The sequence below is a fragment of the Adiantum capillus-veneris genome, chromosome 19 (assembly GCF_014529385.1).
Source record: "Adiantum capillus-veneris isolate H3 chromosome 19, ASM1452938v2, whole genome shotgun sequence".
NCBI classification, from domain to species: domain Eukaryota; kingdom Viridiplantae; phylum Streptophyta; class Polypodiopsida; order Polypodiales; family Pteridaceae; genus Adiantum; species Adiantum capillus-veneris.
The window spans coordinates 18,567,515-18,588,797 of NC_140949.1; the positions used below are offsets into that span (position 1 = coordinate 18,567,515).

Sequence of the window (21,283 nt, forward strand, 5' to 3'; positions counted from 1 at the left end):
GCTAATGGTGTTGTGCGAATGGGTGTCTACTTGTCTTCAAGTTGGGGCAGTTGATTAGGCTTGTGGTCCAGCAAGATATGGCGCGAGTGAGCATTTTTTTGTGACAGTAGTGTCTGAGATCCAGTTTCATTAGTGCTACAGATGATGGATGCGACAATAGCACTATAGCTATTGTAGATGATGGATGTGAGTTGCTACTGCAGGTGATGGATGTGATAGTAGCGCATTGCATGGGATGAAAGCTGACGGTTGTGGTAAATCGCCAGCATTAGTTTTTATTGTTTGTGTGGGAGTCAAATGCAGCCAGTCGGTGGCGTTCAAACATTTATTTTCTACCATAAAGCCTTGGCACTGGTGCGACCAAGGGGCGGGGATAATTCTTCCCTATTTCTTTGGAAGCCCCAATAGGGTAGAGGGGCCACCCTATTGAGGGGCCAGTTGTGGCATGACCCCAAGAAAAAGGACAAATAAAGCCTTTATATTACACTTGATGACCAAAAGAAGCACAAAAAAGAGGAGCTGAACGGCTAGCTGATTTGAATTAACGTCATGCCATTGGCCAACGCGTGGGCTCAAGTCTCCGTGGGTACATTTTACCTCTTTTGCCCTGGTTGGCGTTCTTATTCATGCCGATTTGTGATACACGTGATTTTGAAAATCGTGCCACAACTATCGACTCTCAAACCCGACCAACCCCAAATTAATTCTCCTAAAAGCTTGTGAAAAGGTGATTAAAATGAGCTACTCAACGCAAAAAATTGAGCTCAGAGGAGAGAGATTGAAGCTCCCCAAGTTACTTGTCCCCCTACTGGATCCTCTACCCTAGCCCATGGTGCGACCAGGCTCTTAGATAGTGCTGAGGGAGGCTTGATCCTTCAAAAGCACGTGGGTAATGTTTCACCTTATCGATCATCAGTACTATCAGTCAGCTGTGACGTAATCGCGCAAGAGGGGCAACCCACAGGCCCACAGGGTTGACATTATCGTGCTCCGGAGCATGGTACCTTTGTTTCAGCTGCTGCAAGTATGGTCGTTGCACTTAAGAAGATTCCCGTGAAGGGCGATCGATGCTTGGCTCAACTGGTTCTTGCAGGCGACGATGAGCACAGGTACCGTGTGTGTGTGTGTGTGTGAGAGAGAGAGAGAGAGAGAGAGAGAGAGAGAGAGAGAGAGAGCTGGGTCATTATTTGGTTCTTTGCCGCTGCAGGCTAAACCCAGATAGTATAGCTGAAATTGACAAGGCCTTGGATCAGGTGCTTATCTACTGCTCGCACTGAACTCTTTACTCCTTGCTACTAACTTGAATAATCAATTCTCTGTAGGTGGAGAATGACACAAGCATTTCTGCTCTTGTTACAACTAATGAGGTATGCCACCGGACATTTGTGATCATAAATGCAATGAGAAGTATGCCTATTTTTGTGTTTCCTGTATGATTTAGAAGGTGACTTGTGATTCAATATGCTCATAGTACTTCTGTTAAAATCATGCAGGGAAAGTTTTATTCTAATGGGCTAGACTTCGAGTTTCTTCGTGCAAATCCAGACAAAGCTACGGTGAGAACTATTTATCGAGAAGCTCGATTGCCAATCCAGTGGTATTATTTTTGTGTTAGTCGTTGACAATTGACCCATTTTTTCTCTTGCAGCTCTTAATTGTTGTCTTTCAGAAACTCCTTCATCGAATTCTGTGCTTCCCTATCCCTACAATTGCTGCTGTTTGGTAATTCTGTTATTCTTGTTCTTGAATGCAAAGCATTATGGGTGTGAATTCTTGACAGAGTTCTACATGTAGTGCTGCGTTGCATGCATGGAAGTAATAGACAACATGAGTATTGTTGTCTGGAGGACATAAACTTTAGCTTACAACGGACTTTGGTAGAGGAGCTTTAACCCCCCCCCCCCCCCCAAAAAAAATAAAATCCATAAGCTCTTTGGAATTGAATTAGAATAGCTACAGTGCTACTCTTAAAGGAGTTGAGATGAATAGGGGAACTGTTACAACCAGAGAAATAGTTGGAGATGAGGTTACAAAGACTATTATTAGAGCGAGCAGTTGGGATACAAACTGGCACAAACAGGGCTAGTGGCAGGTTGATTAAAACACTTTCCCTTCCTATACAAAACCACACAACAAGAACTGCAATTAGGGCTTGAGCTTGGAGGGAGTTCATGGACACGTTTGCTTTCATCATTTCACGAGCAAGCAATTGATGTCATTGGCAACATCCTCGATCCAATTAGACAGTACCTTCTAAGAGCCATTAACCGGAACTTCTTGCTGCTTTTTGATCTTGGCAACCCCTGTTGTAGGTCCCTATAAGCACAGCAATCCTAGGTTGGTAGATCTTGAGCTGGGTGTACTCTAGGTTTCTTACCTGCAAATAAAAATTAGCAAACAGTAGCCTCAGACTAGGAGTCTGCTAAGCTTGCTCTCAAGGAAAAATGATTCCTCTGTTTCCAAATAATCCAAAGAAATTCACTGCGAGCTTTATTCTAGTAAAGGGACAGAATCTGGACGAATCTTCCAAGAGGATTTGCTTCCAATTAGGAATAAACCCTAGAACTTTTATGAGCGGACTTAGGGATGCGAGTGGACCTTCGACAATTCAGAAACAGATGAGGGAGGCTTTTTGCTTCTCTAGAACATCTGCAACATCTCTGTTGGACTGTCCATACTGTAGGATCCTTTCTGCTGAACACAGCTTTGTGCGTGATGAGCCATAGTAGTACGGATTACGTTGGATAAAATGCCTTTGACCAAATCATCTTGAACTTGAAGTACCACTGTTTCCTTTACATCGAGAGGCCCTGCCCCCTGACATGCAGAGGATTGGGTCAAGACACGGGTATTGGAGTTTTTGAGGAGAAATCCCCCTCTCCACTCAAAAGCTTTGTAGGAAACCGAGCTTGAGATGTTGAGCTTCCATTTTAGATCTTCACTAAAAAATGATCCTCGAGAGGACAAACCGTAAACGTGAGCTCCCAAGGTTGGAGTGGACATACTACTAGAAGCTCATGGTCTGAATACCATCTACCTTCATTGATATTCCAAATTTTGGTCCAACATTTGATCCCCATTTTGTGTATTCTGAGAGCAGACTGCTGTTGGCCCTCTAGATTGGGAGGTAGAGGAGCTAGGGGCCACCACACAAGAGTGGGAAATAGCATATTGAATGGCTGGAGTCTCCTCGCTCCTGAGCTGAGATCTCAGCTTAACCATTTGATCCTGGTGCTCTTGATCTTGCAAGGAGGCAGCCTCCAGTGAGGCAAGTTATATGAAGTGCCTCCTCCTCTTGCTGATGTCAGAAATTCCTTTCCGAATTTGATGTGGGCTTGCTGGATAGCCCCTGTACATTCCAAGAAAGCACTTCATTTGTTTGACTTTTCAGGATCTTTTGATTTGGTGTCTCAAAATTGCTCATTTATGGAGGATCACACCCGTAAGGATCGTTATGCATTTCAGCTTCGAGTGCATTTGAACTCTTGGAGCTTCCCTTCCCTTGTTTCTAGAAGAGTCTTATGGATTAGGTATGTTGGCATGCTTAGTACGTTGTTTAGAAGCTTAGAAGGGGAAAAAGGGAGATGGGCCCTACGTGATTTTGGACCATGATTTAAGGCACTCTTTTCTGGCTTCAAATTTTTTTGTATGGAACTTGGGAGACCTAGAATTCTAGTTTTTAGGCTTCAAAAGATATGGAATTTGCCAAACTTAAAACTCTAAAAATAGCGTAACACGAGTCAGGATTTGAGCACTCTCCACTTTACTCGTGTTAAAGGAAAACAAATGCTAAACGTGGAATTAGTAATCACACTAACACAACACCGGTTGCATAATTCCGGTTCTTTGATTCATTAATTTTTTAACAAAGTGTTCCTTAACTCATACGGAGAAGACATACAGAGAGATGAATACATGTTAGCTTAGGGAGAAATAGAGAAGAGAGAGAGACACTACAACGGGGTCCCAATCAACTATGACGTTCCCCTACTAGCCACTAGAGGGGTATTGGCTAGCACAAACTAATCATTTTGATAAATCTACTATGCAAGAACTGATGTACCATGCTGCTTGGTTACAAACTTGTGAAGGGAAAATTGAAGTTTGTTACAGAAGAGCAACCGACCAACACTCAGAATCCTTGACCACAACGAACAAATTTCTAGGATTCTCGTGACAACTCGACTCAATTGGCTTGTTTGACTCCAAGAAGGACGATGCTTCGAATGTTTCCAGACGGGACACACTTACAATAACTGTCCTATCAAAGGGGATATGCCTTCAGAACCACCACTTGCAAAGAGAGCCAAAATTGTGGTGTGTTCTCAAGATTTATGGCATCGCTCTTAAAGGTTCCAATGAATTATGCAGAGCCTATGGAAAGTTCAATGGCTTCAAGGCACTTAACTTCTTCAACCCAGGAGCCACTGAGAATTTCATCCATCCAAAACTCCCGAAATAGATGGATTTTGAGTACGAGCAACTCGCCGGAGAACTTGAAGCCGAGCCACAGGGCAAACTCAAAAAGTTGTAATATGGAATGTTCAATGGCTTCAAGGCACTTAAGTTCTTCAACCCAGGAGCCATTGAGAATTTCATCCATTTAAAACTCCTGAAATAGATGGATTTTGAGTACGATCAACTCGCCGGAGAACTTGAAGCTGAGCTATAGGGCAAACTCAAAAAGTTGTACCCCTCATTGGTGCTCTTTCGATCACCATCCAAGGGTACCATGGCAAAGCGGATTTTCACATCATGCAATTAGGCAACTGTGACGCTCTTTTGGGCATGCCTTGGCACGACAAAAAAGATGCGACCATCGAGATTCGGAATCACACCATCACTTTGCAAGAACTACATGCTAGTCGTCCTTAAAGTTTGATTGACAGAAACCAACCCGGAATGATTTTAAGTTTGATTTGTATTAAGATACTCCTTGAAGCTTGTTTGACAATACCGTTTGAGAAATTGTTAAATAGAAATGATTTGTTTTGAATTCGTTTTGGTGCCAATTTGAGATTGCTTGGTTTTGATGTTGCTTTCAATAATGTCTAAATATCTTCGCTTGAGCTTTCGTGAGAGGAGTGTTCCTATTAGTTGTAAAACCTTTGAACTACGCAAACTGGTGGTCTAAACGTTTAGTTGTAAGCTAGAAACGTGTGAAGACGCAGACTGGTGGTCTGCGGAGCGTTTAATTGTACTTGTAGCCTCCAAGCGAGACTGGTTGCGGTCTGGGGAGCGTTTGGTTGTATCAGTCATCGATATCTCATGGCCCGGACCTTTTTAGGTTATTTGCGAGGGGAGTGATGAGGTAGTCGTTGAATATCTTCATGCCTAAGACCTTTTGTATGGGAGGAGTGTTCATCATCGGTGCTGATTGTTTTTATGTCTTGTAACATGCACCTATAAGCATTTGTGTTGCATTGTGATGTGCCAACCACTGAATATATTTGTCACGTGCGCATTGCACTAGAGCCATGTGGACAAGCTATTGCTATAGTTTAGCGACAATCTTAGTTAGCTTAGGATCTAGCTTGGCATTTTGTGAGCCTCTAGAAGGACATGCATGATTAGGCAGGTCATAGCTGCATACTCTAGTCACCTAATCATATATGCATATGAACAATCATTTAACTTATTTATTAATAAGTGACTTTGACATGACATTTATAAAAACTAGGTAGGGAAAATCGCTAAAGAACCTATATAAGCAACCCCTTTGTCCCCATCAAAAGATCATAAGTTTAGTACCCTAGCGCTTTCCCTTAGCATCCACAACATTTCCATTGCCAGCACCTTCAGCATTAGTAGATTAGCCGTAGATCAGATCAGCCAATGTTTTTGCACCAGATCAGGTAGCGTTTTTGCACTAGGTTGCCAACGTTTTTGCATCGGATCAACCAATGTTTTTGCACCGGATCAGATAGCGTTTTTGCACCAGGTCAGTCCTGGCGTTTTTGTATCGACATCATTATCTAGCATTTTTGTAGATCATCAGCATGGAGCACTTAGTATTCAGCATTTAGCCAGTGTATCAGCTTTTTGCAAGTAATTAAAGCAAGTACTTGCTCTGGGAACAGAGCAAGGGGCCCTTGAGGGTGGTTGGGACCCGACATGCGGTGTCGTCTCTCTTTTCTCTCTCTTCGTTGTGTTCAATTTAGTTCTCTCAAGTGGACTAAAGTAACCTTGTGTTTGTGTGGAGTACTAGATCTGAGCTAAAATCTTTAAACTTTTTCGCTACACCTGACATTAGTATTAAAGCTTTGGACGTGCTTTGGCTTCATGAACTCGAGGAAAGAACCCAAAACCCAAGAAGAACCAAGAACCCAAAGAATCTCTCAGTTTTTTTTACTCAAAGAAGTTCCTTGTCCCTGCTGTAGACTTATTAGCCATTCCCACTCCTAGTCCATCACGCATCGGGCGTGCTCCCGTTGTCATGTGCGGCTTTGTGTGCCACACGGACATGCTTCATCGACTTCAAGGGCCAATTTGTACATATCTCTAGATAGGAGTGTCTAGAATCCTAGGAGGATTAGTACCGGCAATTTTATGAGTCTATTCACAGGACTTGCATGTCCGGACAAGTCCATTAGATTAGGTTCTCCAGTTTTGGAACCGTCTTGCATAAATAGATTGTACAGGTGTTTTGACAAATGTTATTACACTTCGGTGGGCATGTGACACGATGAGCATGTAGGTCTAGGTTAGGGAAACCGGCCCGTAGGGCGGTAGACTTTAGCTTTCACCCGAGTCTTTACTAGAACTTCACGACACAAAGGAACTTCACCAAAGTTCTTTTTTTGGGTGTTGTTGGTATGAATTCCCATCCTCTTGTTGCTACACATATTCGGGATGAGGTTGTAAATTTGTCTCACATTTGTGATGGCAATCTTGATGTTTACCTAAAAGCTCTATGGATCAAAAGATGATGTCATAAAATGCTATTCTAAGGGGCAAGAACCCTAGTATCCACTAACACATAAATATCTTGCACGACTTTTCTATGATGTAACTGCAACGCTTTCTATCTCTTTCGTATTGAATGCCATGCAATTCTATCTCTTTCATGATGGATGCCATGCAATTTTTCATGGACTGTATATTATTTACTTCTTGTGATAGGTGCAAATGACCAAGGAATATAACACAAGGGTGGACCAGCTTTCTCGTGAGAGTTTGTTTGATGAGGATTTAAAAAAAGAGCAGGATAAAATATATCATGATCTCACTACAAAGTACAGTAATGATTGGGAAGGTATTCTTAATAAGCCTGCAACTGGAATTTAACATTTCGAAACAACACACGGCTTGGTAGCTAGAGCGCTCCCAAGCGGACAGTGACACCTAGGCCGCAAAGAGTGGTGCCCCTTTCGGTATTTCTTTATTCTTATAAAACTTGGGACGAGCTGTCCCGCTTTTACTGAGCTGAAAATGGCCTAGTCTAGCTCGATTTCGACAGCATAACCGTAGTAGGAGGCTTGACAGACAAAATCTGTCACAAAGTGATGACGTGGCGGACAACAGAAACCCTAATTTCTGCCAGAAACCCTAAAATTCCTGCAAACCCTAATTTCTGCCAAAAACCCTAATTTTCGGAAATCGCGGAGGCGGATTATTAAATTTTTTTTTTTTTGGAAAATGATGAGCGACGCGAATTTTGCTTTTGCTTTTTTTATAAAAAAAAGAGAAAAGACTCTCTAAGAGAGAGAGAGAACTGATGCTTTTGATTTTAAAAGCTTTTGGGGCTCTGCTTTTGGGCATCCCTTGTAACCTTTAAATTAGTGGTGAGGGCCTCACTTCTCAGAGCATCTGGACGCAGAGTCTGAGAGTGAAACCCTAACCGCTCTCTTGTACTTTGATGATTGATTAATATAAAAAGAAATACCGAAAGGGGCGCCAGTCTTTGGGGCCAATATCTCTAGGCACGGAACTCCGCCGGGCCAGTGCAAATCTATTGTGATCTGTGAATTGTTTTGAAGTGGTTATTTGGTGCTGTCGCGGTTGATTCTTGACTTGGAGTGTCCAAGTCTGTTACAGTGGTATCAGAGCACGGCCGATTTCTCTTCTACGGGAAATCCGATCCCCGAATTTTTTTTCCGCGGCACCTATGGCTTCAGGCAATGATCAGTCGACTCCCTCTGCATCTGGAGATGCGGGCTGGGATCACAACGAAGATTCAGACAGAGAGTATGGCCCGCCTCGGCCTACTCAGGCGGAGCAAAGAGAGATGGAGCGTCGTCAATTGATCAGCGATGCAACAAAGATGATGCTCAATTTTGCCAAGGACCCGAAGATGGCAAAATATATGAACCAGACCTCTTTGGAAGAGGTACAGATGGAGTGGCAGAGAACCACAACACCACTCCCGAAATCCGCTCTCAAGAAACCTTCTGCCTCCAAGAAAATATACGGAGCAGGAACTGGAGAACGTGGTTGATGCACGGATTGCTTAGCTTTTCGACGTGCAAAAGAAAGACAAAAAGCACGGCAAAAAGCAGAAGAAAGGCACTGACTTCCCGGGATATTTGGGTCGTCGGTTGACATTTGACAAGGCAAAGAAACGGAAGAAGCGAAGGAGTACCCAGTTCTTCTTCTTCTTCTTCTGACAGTTCTTCTAGCTCCTCGGATTAGAGCGAAGAAGACAGAAAAAGGAAAAAGCGAAGCAAGACACAAAGCTTCGGAAAGGGCAAGAAAAAGGCAAAGAAGGCTACATCTCACCCAGAGACTGACAGTTCTACTGAGGACTCGTCTACAGACAGCTCAGATTCCGATGACGGAAAGTTTTATGCGAACAAGAAGAATTTGTTTACAAAGCCAACCTGTATGACTTTCTCGAAGATAAAAGCAAGAAAGTCCGAGAGTTTAAGGAAGGTGGCCACTCGATCAAGTTTGATACTTTTCAGGATACTCAGATGCTTCGAAGGCTTTGTCTTTTACACAGCAGTTTGACATCGCTTTCGCGGGAGGACGCTATTCAGAGCACTCCAAGATTCGGAGAGCTGCCTCTTACTTTAAGGGGAATGCTCGTACTTGGTGGTCCACGCTTCTATTAAGCAAGACTGTGCCAGTTACATGGCTGAAATTCAAGAGGCTTTTTATTTCTTCTTGGTGGACTCAAGAGTTTGAGCGAGATATACGAGCTGCTTGGAACCATCTCCGGATGACCAAGAGCGATACAGTGAATTCTTATTGTGAAAGATTCTGGATCTCTTTTCTACCCGCCTCTTCATTCAAGAAGATCTCGTTCAGAGAACAGATTGAGCGGTTTACCTTGGGTCTACCTACAGAGATCCGAAATCACTGCTTGGAACAGAAGTCAGCTTCTATTCAGGAGTTGATGAGTCATGCGAAGCGGGGCTTTGCCATTCACTATGGCAGTTTGACCTACCCCACAGATAAGGCCATGACACAACGAGCCGAACAGACTTCTGGGAATGAAAGTAGAATGAAAAAGAGCAACCCAGAGAAAAAGGATGCACAACCCAAGCTTACTCCTGAGGAGAGAGCTCGCTTCATGAGAGAGGGGAAGTGCTTTGGATGCGGGGAACATGGACATATTTCCACGAAGTGCCCTGATACGACGACAGGTCTGAGAGTTCGAGAGCAGCTGAGGAATGTGGCAGAAAAGGCAGATAGAAAAGCAGAACTGGTACCACATGGCATGGGACCTGCACCGAGTCTAATGAATGAAAGTACAAACTTTGCCGCTTTTGGGGCAAAGTGAAGGATTAGGAAGCTCTTTTGAAGGAGCCAAGGCCAACTTCTTTTCACTTGGAATTGGCGGCTCGATTTGGAACTACGCCCGACAAATTGACGCTACAGGCGGAGTTAGTTCGACTGGCACCCGGATGGGATGTTGCCATTACACCGAGCATTGGCAAACTTCGTTTGCAATGACAGGGGTGTTCAGGGCACGCGAGTGACGTTCTACTCGGGATCCCTTGGTACCACAAGAACTACGCCGTGGTTGACTACCGGGCCGAGAAAGCGACTTTGATAAATGAAGGGCTTAGAGATTGTACTTGAAGAACTTCAGTTTTCTTACTCATTCTTTTGGGAGAACTGAACGATGGATAAAAGTTGAAAATGTTTTGACTTGAAGAAAAGAATGCCAAGATTTTTTTTTCTCCACGCTCATGCCGATTGCTTTTGAGAGGGCCTGAAGATCATACCATTGATCTGAAATCTGGAAGCACGCCACCGAATCGGCCACCTTATCGTGTGAGCTGAGTACAGAATGAAAAGATTATGAACTCAGTGAAAGGCCTCTTGGAAAAGGGTCTTGTCCAGCCTAGTACTTCACCGTATTGCTCTCCAGTGTTGTTGGTTTTGAAGAAAGACGGATCTTGGAGAATGTGCATCGATTATAGCACTCTCAACGAAATCACCATCAAGAACAGATTTCCGATTCCTAGGATCGATGATATACTCGACAGGTTACAGGGATCCTCGTGCTTTAGCAGGATTGACTTGAAGAGTGGATATCATCAGATCAGGATAGCGCCAGGAGATGTCTACAAGACAGCTTTTCGGACGACTTTTGGGTTATTTGAGTTTTTGGTGATGCCTTTTGGCTTAACCAATGCTCCTGCGACATTTAACCGGATGATGCATAGGATTTTTCGAGAGTACAGGCTATTTGTTGGCACTTTCTTTGACGACATCATTGTTTTCTCCAAGAATGGGGTAGAACACAGAGATCATCTGCTTCAAGTCTTTTAGGCATTACGAGATCACACATTAGTGATTAATGCTAAGAAAAGTGAATTTTTCCTACCAGAGATACATTTTTTGGGACACATTGTGTCAACAGCAGGAGTGCAAATGAACCCGGCCAAGATAGAGACTATCCGTGATTGGCCCGATTTGAGGAATGTCCATGAAGTTAGAAGCTTCTTGGGACTGTGTTCGTACTACAGGCGGTTCATACGAAAGTTTGCAGAGGTTGCTTCCTCTTTGCATACCTTGACACAGAAAGGAGTACCTTTTTCGTGGGGACCCACCGAGGTGACTGCCTTTCAGACATTGAAAGAGAAATTCACTACAGGACCAGATTTGACTTTGCCGGACTTGCAGAAGTCATTTGAAGTATTTTGTGATGCTTGTGGTCGTAGTCTGGGTACGGTCTTGATGCAAGAAGGCCATGTCATAGCTTACGAGAGCCGTTTGTTCTCTAGGCCGGAGATGACAGCACAGATCTATGGGAAAGAGCTTTTGGCGGTTATCCACGCTCTTACTCAGTGGCGGCATTACCTACTCGGAGCGGATTTTACTGTCTTTACAGACCATCAGAGTTTGCGCTACTTCCTGTCACAGACGCAGCTTTCGGAAAAGCAGATGCGGTGGGTGAACATCTTGTCACAGTTCCACTTCCAGATTGTCCATGTGGAGGGACAGAAGAATGTGGTGGCAGATGCTTTGTCTCGAAAACCGTTGGTTCTAGCTATTTCCGCGATACATCATAGGAGCTTCGAGGATATGGTCGATCAGTATGCCACAGATACAGATTTTGCAGATATTTTCACACGGATACGGGATGGGGAGACAGTAGCTGGATACTCCCTTCGGGAAGGCTACTTGATGAAAAAGACTATGTTGTGCGTTACACAGCCGTTGAGGGAAAACGTTATGACTGATTGCCAGTGTCCACCTTTTACGGGTCACCGCGGCATTGCTACCACCATGAAAGGGGTAGAGAGAGATTTCTTTTGGCGGAGACTGAAGAAGGATGTGGAAGAGTTTGTGCGCAGTTGCTTGGTATGCCAGAAGGTCAAGTTTGACAGGCATAAGGCACAGGGATTGTTACAGCCTTTACCCATACCCACCCGCCCCTGGGAAAATATTGAAATGGATTTCATTTTTTTTGATCTCCCGAGAATACAGAATGATCACGATGATTTTCTGATTACATGGCACGCCTGAGACGATTGTCTCCGATAGAGACCCCAGATTTATGAGTTTGTTTTGGAAGGCAATTTGGGAGAACATTGGCACGCGGTTGCAGTTCTTGTCATCGTTCCACTTGCAGACTGACGGGCAATTTGAGATTGCCAATTCAGTGATTTTAGATTTATTGAAGTCTTGTATCTCGGATCAGCAGACTCAATGGGAAAAGAACTTACCTTTGGTGGAATTTGCCTACAATAACACGATACACTCTTCGACGGGGAAGACGCCATGAGAGATTGTTGAAACTGCTGCGAAGGTTCCATCCTTCTTGAGCACGAAAGATTAGAAATTTGAAGTGGATGAATATTCGCGAGACTTGGATACGGCTTTTGCCAAGGTTCGCGAGACTTTGCAGAAGTCTCAAGAACGACAGAAAAAGGCAGCGGATCGCCATCGTCGCGACTGGAAACTGAAGGAGGATGATTGGGTGCTCTTACTTTTGAGAAGGCACGCCTAAGAAAGAAAAAGGGAAAGAAGAGGCTTTTTCCAAAGCTTAGTATGTGATACTACGGACCTTTCCAGATTACTGACAAGATAAATGATGTCTCCTTCCGATTGGAACTGCCAGATACTTGGAGGATTCATAATGCATTGCATGTGAGTCTCTTGAACCCTGTTAAGGGTGATGTGCCTGATGATGGGGAGCCTGATGAGCAACCCGAAGTGGAAGAAAACGAGGAGATCCTTGTTCCTGAACAGATTTTGGCACAAAATGATGCGAAGAAAGGTAAAGTCCGAAGGCGGTTCTTGGTTAAGTTCAAGAACTTTCCTGCATTTGATGCGAAGTGGATGGAGGAGGAGGACCTAGCAGATACTCCTCGGATTGTGAAACTTTACCTCGATGTTTTGGTTTAGCATAGTCTACTCCAAACGGAACCCAGAATTCAGCTTGGCCGGAGATCTGGTGCAGTGGGATGCACAAGAGGGGAGTCACTCCACTCCTTTGTCAACAGATGCCTCGATTTTGATACTAAAGTCACTGATGTCTCTTTGAGCTTCAGGGATACTGAGAGCTGACAGTATTCTGCTAGATGACTTTATGAAATGGAATTCGTGATTATGATACTGATTTGTTCTTGACTTCTTGTGAGTGCAGGAACTGATAGACGAAATGACTGCAGCATTTTGGTCTGATTGATCTCGAATAGACATGGTTGCAATAGGGGTTAGTCAATCGGACATCGATGAGGTCTCGATTGGACCTAGATGTGATTGCTAGCTACATTGCCGATAAATCATGGTCTAAGATCCGAATGAATGTTGAATGTCATGTGATGTCCTGTGATGTCCTATGATGTCGTGTGATGTGACTGTCGATTTTGTACATGTGCTAGATGTGCGTTCCTAGTACGTAGGTACTAACAGTCAGTGTCTGCTAAGACGGTTTATGGCTTTTGTCGGTTTTGCAGGCGTAATCGCAGTCGATTACAATGCTTTCAAGAGGGGGGTATGTCCAAAGTGATGACGTGGCGGACAACAGAAACCCTAATTTCTGCCAGAAACCCTAAAATTCTTGCAAACCCTAATTTCTGCCAAAAACCCTAATTTTTGGAAATCGTGGAGGCGGATTATTAAAAAATAAAATAAAAAAAATTTATATTTTTTGGAAAATGATGAGCGACGCGAATTTTGCTTTTGCTTTTTTTTATAAAAAAAAGAGAAAAGACTCTCTAAGAGAGAGAGAGAACTGATGCTTTTGATTTTAAAAGCTTTTGGGGCTTTGCTTTTGGGCATCCCTTGTAACCTTTAAATTAGTGGTGAGGGCCTCACTTCTCAGAGCATCTGGACGCAGAGTCTGAGAGTGAAACCCTAACCGCTCTCTTGTACTTTGATGATTGATTAATATAAAAAGAAATACCGAAAGGGGCGCCAGTCTTTGGGGCCAATATCTCTAGGCACGGAACTCCGCCGGGCCAGTGCAAATCTATTGTGATCTGTGAATTGTTTTGAAGTGGTTATTTGGTGCTGTCGCGGTTGATTCTTGACTTGGAGTGTCCAAGTCTGTTACAAAATCCCCATGCCAAAGGTGACTTTTCCGGTGCATACGGACACTTTCCCAAACCTGGCGAGAATCTGCATCACGTTGATATCTCTGTTTTTTGCCCTGAAAATGCACCAGATCACCTGTACAATGATCCCATCACTTCCCCATGGTCCTGGGGGTATTAGGGATCAATTAGGGTCAAAACCCTAAACCTGCAAAAATACACAGCAGGCTGTAATTCACTGTTTTGGGCTCTGTTTCGCGTGCCGGTCGCATCCGTAGCAAGCCCTCGTACTTCCGCACCTGTAGGGCTACTTGCCATTTGAATTGGACAAGATTTCTCGCGTGGAATCTCTTCAAATTCACCTGTACCTGTGGGGGATTAGCAATTAGCTGCGGTACCTGGACAAGAGGCTCTTGCCTCGGCATACTCGCATGAACCCACACAACTATACATACAGATGGAAAGCCCTTGAGCTAGGCATTACGATTCTGTATTTAAAGGGGAAGAGAGGTGCACGAGAGCGGAATCATCGTGTTACATAGAGCAAGGGAGAAGGCAAGCTGTCCTTTAAAGCTGTGATCACCTGCACCCACTACTCACACACACATTGTAGTCACTTAGAAACGAAAATCAGCCTCCACTCTCAAAATTGTCGCCCCCACTTCATGCAGACTTGGCAAATCAGCTTTGAGCCGCAAAGTGTCCACTTTGCCTCTTTTGAGTTAAATTCTTAGTACTCACCGACTTATAACATATAGCGAGGGGCCTAAATGACTTTGAACTGAGCCTAGAAACCCTTTTATTGCTTAGATTTCAGTGCCAACTGGTCCGACCATCTTGTGGCGACCTGCCTTTGCCGATTGTGGGTGAAACTCTCGGCCATCAACCGTTTCACGCTACTAGACAATGTCCGGTCATTTGTGACTTCAAAAAGAGGGTCCCAAAACTCAAAGAAAAAATAAGGGAAGAAACCAACAACTAAGGTTAGTGATTGCTACAACATCGTTACAGTTAGAGGAACAGGTCGGTCTAGTCTATCCGTCAAATGGGTCACAAAATAGTGAATTATTGTCAGAAACTCACATGTGCGTATAGTTGCACATTTTTCCGACTTGCACAATTTCCTGAGTTGCATGAAGACGATAGTCACTGAACATTCACATCATATTCACATTAGTATCCCGGTCGAGATCTTAGTGAGAATCATGATCATTGTAACTTATTCAGCAATCACATCTAGAACGCACTTATCTTTTCACGGATGTCTTGATCTACTAAATCTCGTGACTATCATGTCCACATCACCCCTCAGGTGAACAAGATAGAAATGCTGCAGTCATTTCATCTTTCAAACATACACTCAAACAATACATACATGAGAGAGCACATGTAACATATTCATTTTAGGATTCCCATTTCAAAGTACTTCTTTACATAAAGTCATTAAGCAGAATATTGCCAGCCCCTCAGTATCCTTGAAATCTCAAAAGAAATCGATGACTTTATTTCATCTAGGTAACCTATGACAAAGGAGCGGAGTAACTCCCCTCTTGTGCAGTCTGCACTACACCAAATTCAACCTGTTGATTTATCGGTAACTCTTGCAATTGTTGGTGCTAAACCAAAAGATTCAAGGTAAAGCTCTAAAATCTAATGAGTATGTGCTAGGTCCTCCTCCTCCATTCACTTGGCATCCAAAGCCGGATAGTTCTTGAACTTGACTAAATACCGACGTGTCAAGTTACCTTTCACTTTCCTTTCCTTGTGAGCCAGAACCTATTGTGGAATGAGAACCTCCTTTCTCGTTTCCACTTCGGGTTGCTTTTTTGGCTCCCTGTCCCCACTGGTACTTCACCTTTGAAAGGTCTCAATAGACTCTTATGAAATGCGTCGTGAATCTTTTTAAGTATCTGTTAACTTCAGTCTGATGGATACAACATCGATCTTTTCGTGATCTGGAAAGGTCTCCATAGTATTACATACTTAGCTTTGGAAAAAGCCTCTCCCAACCCTTCCGTTTCCGTAGGCGTGCCTTCTTGAACGGTAGTAGCGCCCAATCGTCTTCCTTCAGCTGCAAGTCACGTCGATGCTCGTCTGCTGCCGTCTTATGCCATGCTTGAGACTTTGCTAGAGTCTCCCGTACCTTGGCAAAAGCAGTGTTCAGATGCTGTGTAAACCGATCTACTTCAAAAAATCTTATCTTTGGTGCTCAGAATAGGTGGAACCTTCTTGACACCCTGGATCATCTCAAATGGTGCCTTCCTCATAGACGTATGAACCGTGTTATTGTAGAAAAACTCCACCAAGGGCAAATTGTCACGAGGACGTGGCAATTGCTAACTTGAGTTGTTGGTTTCTTTTCGATGATTTTTGTTTAATTTTTGGGACCCTCTTTTTGAAGTTGCAAATGGCCGGACATTGTATGGCCACTGTGAAACGGCCGACGGCCAAGAGTTTCACCCGCAGTCTGGAAGGGCAGGTCATTACGAGTTGGTTGGGCCAATTTGCACAAGAATTCGAGCAGTAAAAGGGTGTCTAAGCTCAGTTCAAAGTCATTTAGGCCCCTTGCCACACTTATAGGTTGGTGGGTACTAGGAGATTAATTCAAAAGAGGCCAACTGGACACATGGAGGCTCTAGATGCATCTGCCATCAGCAAGGGGGGCCGCCCATTTCAATAGAGGGGGCTGATTTGACTTGTTAAGTGTGCTACAGTGTGTGAGTATTGGGTGCAGGTGATCACAACTTTAATGGAAAGCTCCCCAATGCTCCTACTGTAGAAGAACAATGGCTCTTGGCGCATGTGTATTGACTACCGTGCCTTGAATAAGAATACCATCAAGAACAGGTTTCCTATCCCAAGGATTGATGATATTCTCAATTGTTTAGAGGGTGCTACAATTTTCAGCAGGATAGACCTTAAGAGTGGGTACTATCAGATTCGTATAAGGCTAGAGGATGTGCACAAGATCGTGTGAAGGACGACATTTGGTCTTTATGAGCTTTTAGTGATGCCATTTGGTCTTACAAATGCTCCTGCTACGTTCAATAGGATGATGGACCGGATTTTTTGCTCGCATCAAAAGTTTGTTGGCACATTCTTTGATGGCATGATAGTCTATTTGAAGAATGAAGAGAAGCATAGGCTTCACTTGACCATTGTCTTCAAAGAGTTACGCAGTCACAGGTTACTTGTTAATCCTAAGAAAAGTGAATTCTTCTTGGAAGTGATCCTCTTTCTTGGCCACATAGTGTCAAAGGATGGTGTCCGAATGGATCCCGGAAAGGTTGAAGCTATTATGACATGGCCAGACTTAAAGACTGTGCATGATGTCTGAAGCTTCTTGGGATTGTGCTCATACTATAGAAGGTTTATCAAGAATTTTGCAGAGATAGCTTCACCTCTTCACGCTTTGCAAAAGAAAGAGATCACGTTCAGATGGACCCAAAAATAGATTTCATCTTTCAGCCTCTTAAAAGGAAAAGTTGACTTCAAATCCCGTGATTGTTTTACCAGATCTCAGGAAGTCATTTGTGGTCCGGTGTGACGCGTGTGGCAATAGCATCGGAGCAGTGCTAATGCAAGATGGTCGGGTAGTAGCTTACGAGAGCAGAATCTTGCAAGGGCCAGAAAAGACTAAGCAAACCTGCGAGAAAGAGCTTTTGGCCGTCATTCATGCGCTCTCTAGCTGGAAGCACTACCTGTTAGGTGCTGATTTTGTTGTCTAGACAGATCATTAGACCTTGCGATACTTTTCGACACAGTCAAAGCTATCCGAAAAGCATATGCGATGGGCAAACATTCTTTCTATCTTCCACTTCCAGATTATGCATGTGGAAGGCAAGAAGAATGTTGTGACTGATGCATTATCAAGGAAGCCACAAATTTCACCTGTGTCAATTCCTTATCATCATAAGCTTGATGACATGAACGAATAGTATGCTACTGATGAAGATTTTGCAAGAATCTTTGAACAGTTGCAAGATGGGCAACGTCATGAGCACTACCTCATGAAGGAATAGTATGCTACCGATGAAGATTTTGCAAGAATCTTTGAACAGTTGCAAGATGGGCAACGTCATTAGCACTATCATCATGAGCTTGATGACATGAAGGAATAGTATGCTATTGATGAAGATTTTGCAAGAATCTTTGAACAATTGCAACATGGGCAACGTCATGAGCACTACCTCCTCAGAAACGCTTTTATGATGATGCATGGTATACTTTGTGTTACTAGGCCATTGCGACATAAGGTCATGGTAGAAAGTAATGTTCCACTGTATGCAGGGCATCGTGGAATTGATGCGACAGTTAAAGCGGTAGCGACATTCTTTTATTGGCCTACTTTTAGGAGAGATGTGGATGCCTTTGTGCGAGCATGCGTGATTTGCCAAAAGGTCAAGTTTGACAGGCAAAAGGCACCAGGGTTATTACAGCCATTGCCGATTCCGGATAAGCCATGGGAAAGCATTGCTATGGATTTTATCTTTGATCTTCCAAGAACACCGACATGGAATGATGGTATATGGACCATTATTTGCAGGTTCATCAAGTAGGCCCATTTTATTCCTGTCAGGAAGAAGATAAAATTTGACCAGATGGCACGGTTGTTCATGTACAATGTGTTCAAGTACCATGGTATGCCACAATCGATTGTCAATGATCGTGATCCTTGCATGACGAATTTGTTTTGGAGAGGATTATTTGAGAACATAGACACTATGCTCAAGTTCTCGTCTTCCTTTCATCCACAAATTGATGGACAATCAAAAGAGGCTAATCCTATTGTCTTGGATCTATTAAAATGTTATGTGCAAGTGGGAACAATATTTGCCCATGCTTGAGTTTGCGTACAACAAAACGGTGCATTCGTCCACAGGCAAGGCACCTTTTGAGATTGTTGAAGGTGGCAAAAAGGTTCCTCCCATTTTGCATACAAATGACAAGATCTTTGAGGCAAATCGATATGTTGAGAACATGGATGAAATGTATAAGAAGATTAAGCTTGCCTTGGAGAAGATTCAGGCAAAGCAGAAAAGGGTTGTTGATCGTCACCGTCGTGAATTACTATTTTCACCTAGTGATTGGATACTTTTATGGTTTGAAAAGGCAAGGTTAAAGAAGATGAAGGGCAAGGAAAGGTTATTTCTGAAGCTCAACATGCGTTACTATGGGCCTTTTCAAGTGCTTGATAAGATCAGTGATGTTGCTTATAGGCTGAAATTGTATGACACTTGAAAGATTCATAATGTGTTTCACGTGAGTCTTCTAAGACCCTTTGTGGGTGATGTGCCAGTAGATATGCCACAGGAGGATCAACCAGAAGTCGATGAAGTTGATGAGATCTTGGTACCTGAGCAGATTTTGGCACATAAAGAAAGAAAAGTCAAGGCACAAGTTGCAAGACGCTATTGGTGAAGTTCAAGAACTATCCACCGATGGATGCAAAGTGGATGGAAGAGCATGAACTGTTAGAGTCACCAAATGTATTGCAGCTTTACCTTGAGGCCTTTGGGTTACAACCTACGTATGTCCCAACCCAACGTGTTCAAAGGAGGGTAATGATGGAGCTAGCACATCAAATGTACATACGGATTTAGTGCAATGGAAGTGTGCATCTCTCTTTAAGTGTTAAAGGTATTATGCTCACTTCTATCATAGATGGAAATGAAAAAAGTATGAAGGTCTCGTTAAGTCATTTGTATCTATGTGTTATGATAACGAGGCAAATTTGGACACATGGCGGCTCTGCAACAATTTGCCACTTTCAGCCAGAAGAGGGGGCACCCAAATTGAGAGAGGAGGCTGATTTGCAGCTCATTGTGCTTTATAGTGTGTGGGTGAGTAGTGGGTGCAGGTGATCACAACTTTAACGGAAAGCTTGCCTTCTCCCTTGTCTCATGCAATGCGATGATTTGCTCTCGCGTATCTCTCTCTCCCCTTTGGCACATATGGTAATGCTCTACTAGATGTGCTACTCAGTTGACCATGTACAGTTCTAAGGGTTTATGCGCGTTGGCCAAGGCAAGAGCCTTCTAAACATGAACCGGATTAGCTAATGGCTAATCCCCACATGTACGCACAGTTCCATCACGAAGGATTGCGAAATCGGAGAGTTTTCTCGCTCTGCTTGAAACGGTCCAAAATAGAGAATTACAACCTGCTGTGCTTTTCTGCAGGTTTAGGGTTTCGTACCTAAACTGCAGGGATTCGCCAAGGGAGCCTCGGAAAGTCCTTGGGATCCGTGTACAGGGCTGTAGGCACCTAACAATGGAAAAACAGAAAATTACAGCACACTGAAATTGACCTGCAGCTCACCGTAAAGCTTCCAAAATGCGGGGAAAAGCATCCCAAGCGTGTACTTTTGACCTACAGGGATTTTACGTTGTTATATACGCGAAATTGGGTCAAAAACCTCCAATTACAGCCATGGGCAGGTCCGGACAGCTTGGTGGGAGTTAGGTGAAAGTGATCGGAAAGAAATACTAAAAGGGGCTCCCGCCTTTGGGATCAACAGGTGTCGGTGTCTGCTTGGTAGCGCTCTAGCTTCCAAGCCGTGTGTGTTTGAGGTGTCAATTCCCGTTACAGGTTTTTATTTGCAAAGTTTCTTTGTGTCCTAAAGTATAAAGTCTACTGCCCTATGGGCCAGTTTCAGATGGGGAGTAATCCGCATCCAAGCGACCGTGAGAGAGGCGTGTCTGAAGTGACTGTCCAACCCATGCCCAAGCGTGAAGTCTCTCTACACCTCATCATACTAAGTGTTCTGGGGTATACTCCTACAACGTCGTCTGTGCTTGGGTTGGGTGTGTGGGTATGCCTTTACTGCTGCATCATGTAAATTGTGTCAAGTTTTGGGTAAGCTCCTCTAATGGGCGTCCCAACTCTTCTATGGCAAGGCATCGGTAAATACTATCCATGTAGACAGAGCCAGTCTTCAATGTAGAAGTCTCCGATGTAAAAGTGTATTGAGTATGCGTAGATGTCATGTGCACATCTAACCCTATGTGCATGTGGACAAACTATCTTAGGTCTAGGGTTCAAGTCAGCTTAGGAAGTGTTCTGGCACCATTGAGAGTATGTGAGCAAGCCGTGCATCCAGGCACTTAGAGTAGCTGCATATCCTCTGGTTGCACACAGCATGATCATCAGCATGACAATCAGTACCCATCATGAGCTTTTTACAGTGCACAGAGCCCATTTTCTCTATTTTATCCATTTTTCACTCATCATTAATAAGCGACTTTGTTGGGAAATTGAGTAGGACAAATTTGCTAAGTCAATATATAAGAAACCTAGCGCTAGCACTATCTGGCAGGAGAGGCAGCAGAAGTTCCAGCAACTTG

General features: G+C 43.7%; 1 protein-coding gene across 2 annotated transcripts in view; it reads left to right on the top strand.

Moving 5' to 3' along the window:
• The first annotated feature begins 856 nt into the window (after positions 1–856).
• The window catches only part of LOC147433649 (enoyl-CoA delta isomerase 1, peroxisomal-like), a 60,729-nt gene continuing 40,302 nt past the window's right edge, over positions 857–21,283 (top strand). Inside the window, exons 1-5 of one of the 2 annotated variants that reach the window (XM_086490310.1) lie at positions 857–1,109; positions 1,208–1,253; positions 1,323–1,367; positions 1,494–1,556; positions 1,649–1,722. In XM_086490310.1, the coding sequence (XP_086346436.1) occupies positions 1,027–1,109; positions 1,208–1,253; positions 1,323–1,367; positions 1,494–1,556; positions 1,649–1,722 (311 nt within the window). In that variant the 5' untranslated portion in view covers positions 857–1,026. The remainder of the gene's footprint in view (positions 1,110–1,207; positions 1,254–1,322; positions 1,368–1,493; positions 1,557–1,648; positions 1,723–21,283) is intronic. The other variant, XM_086490309.1, reaches the window with a different exon arrangement.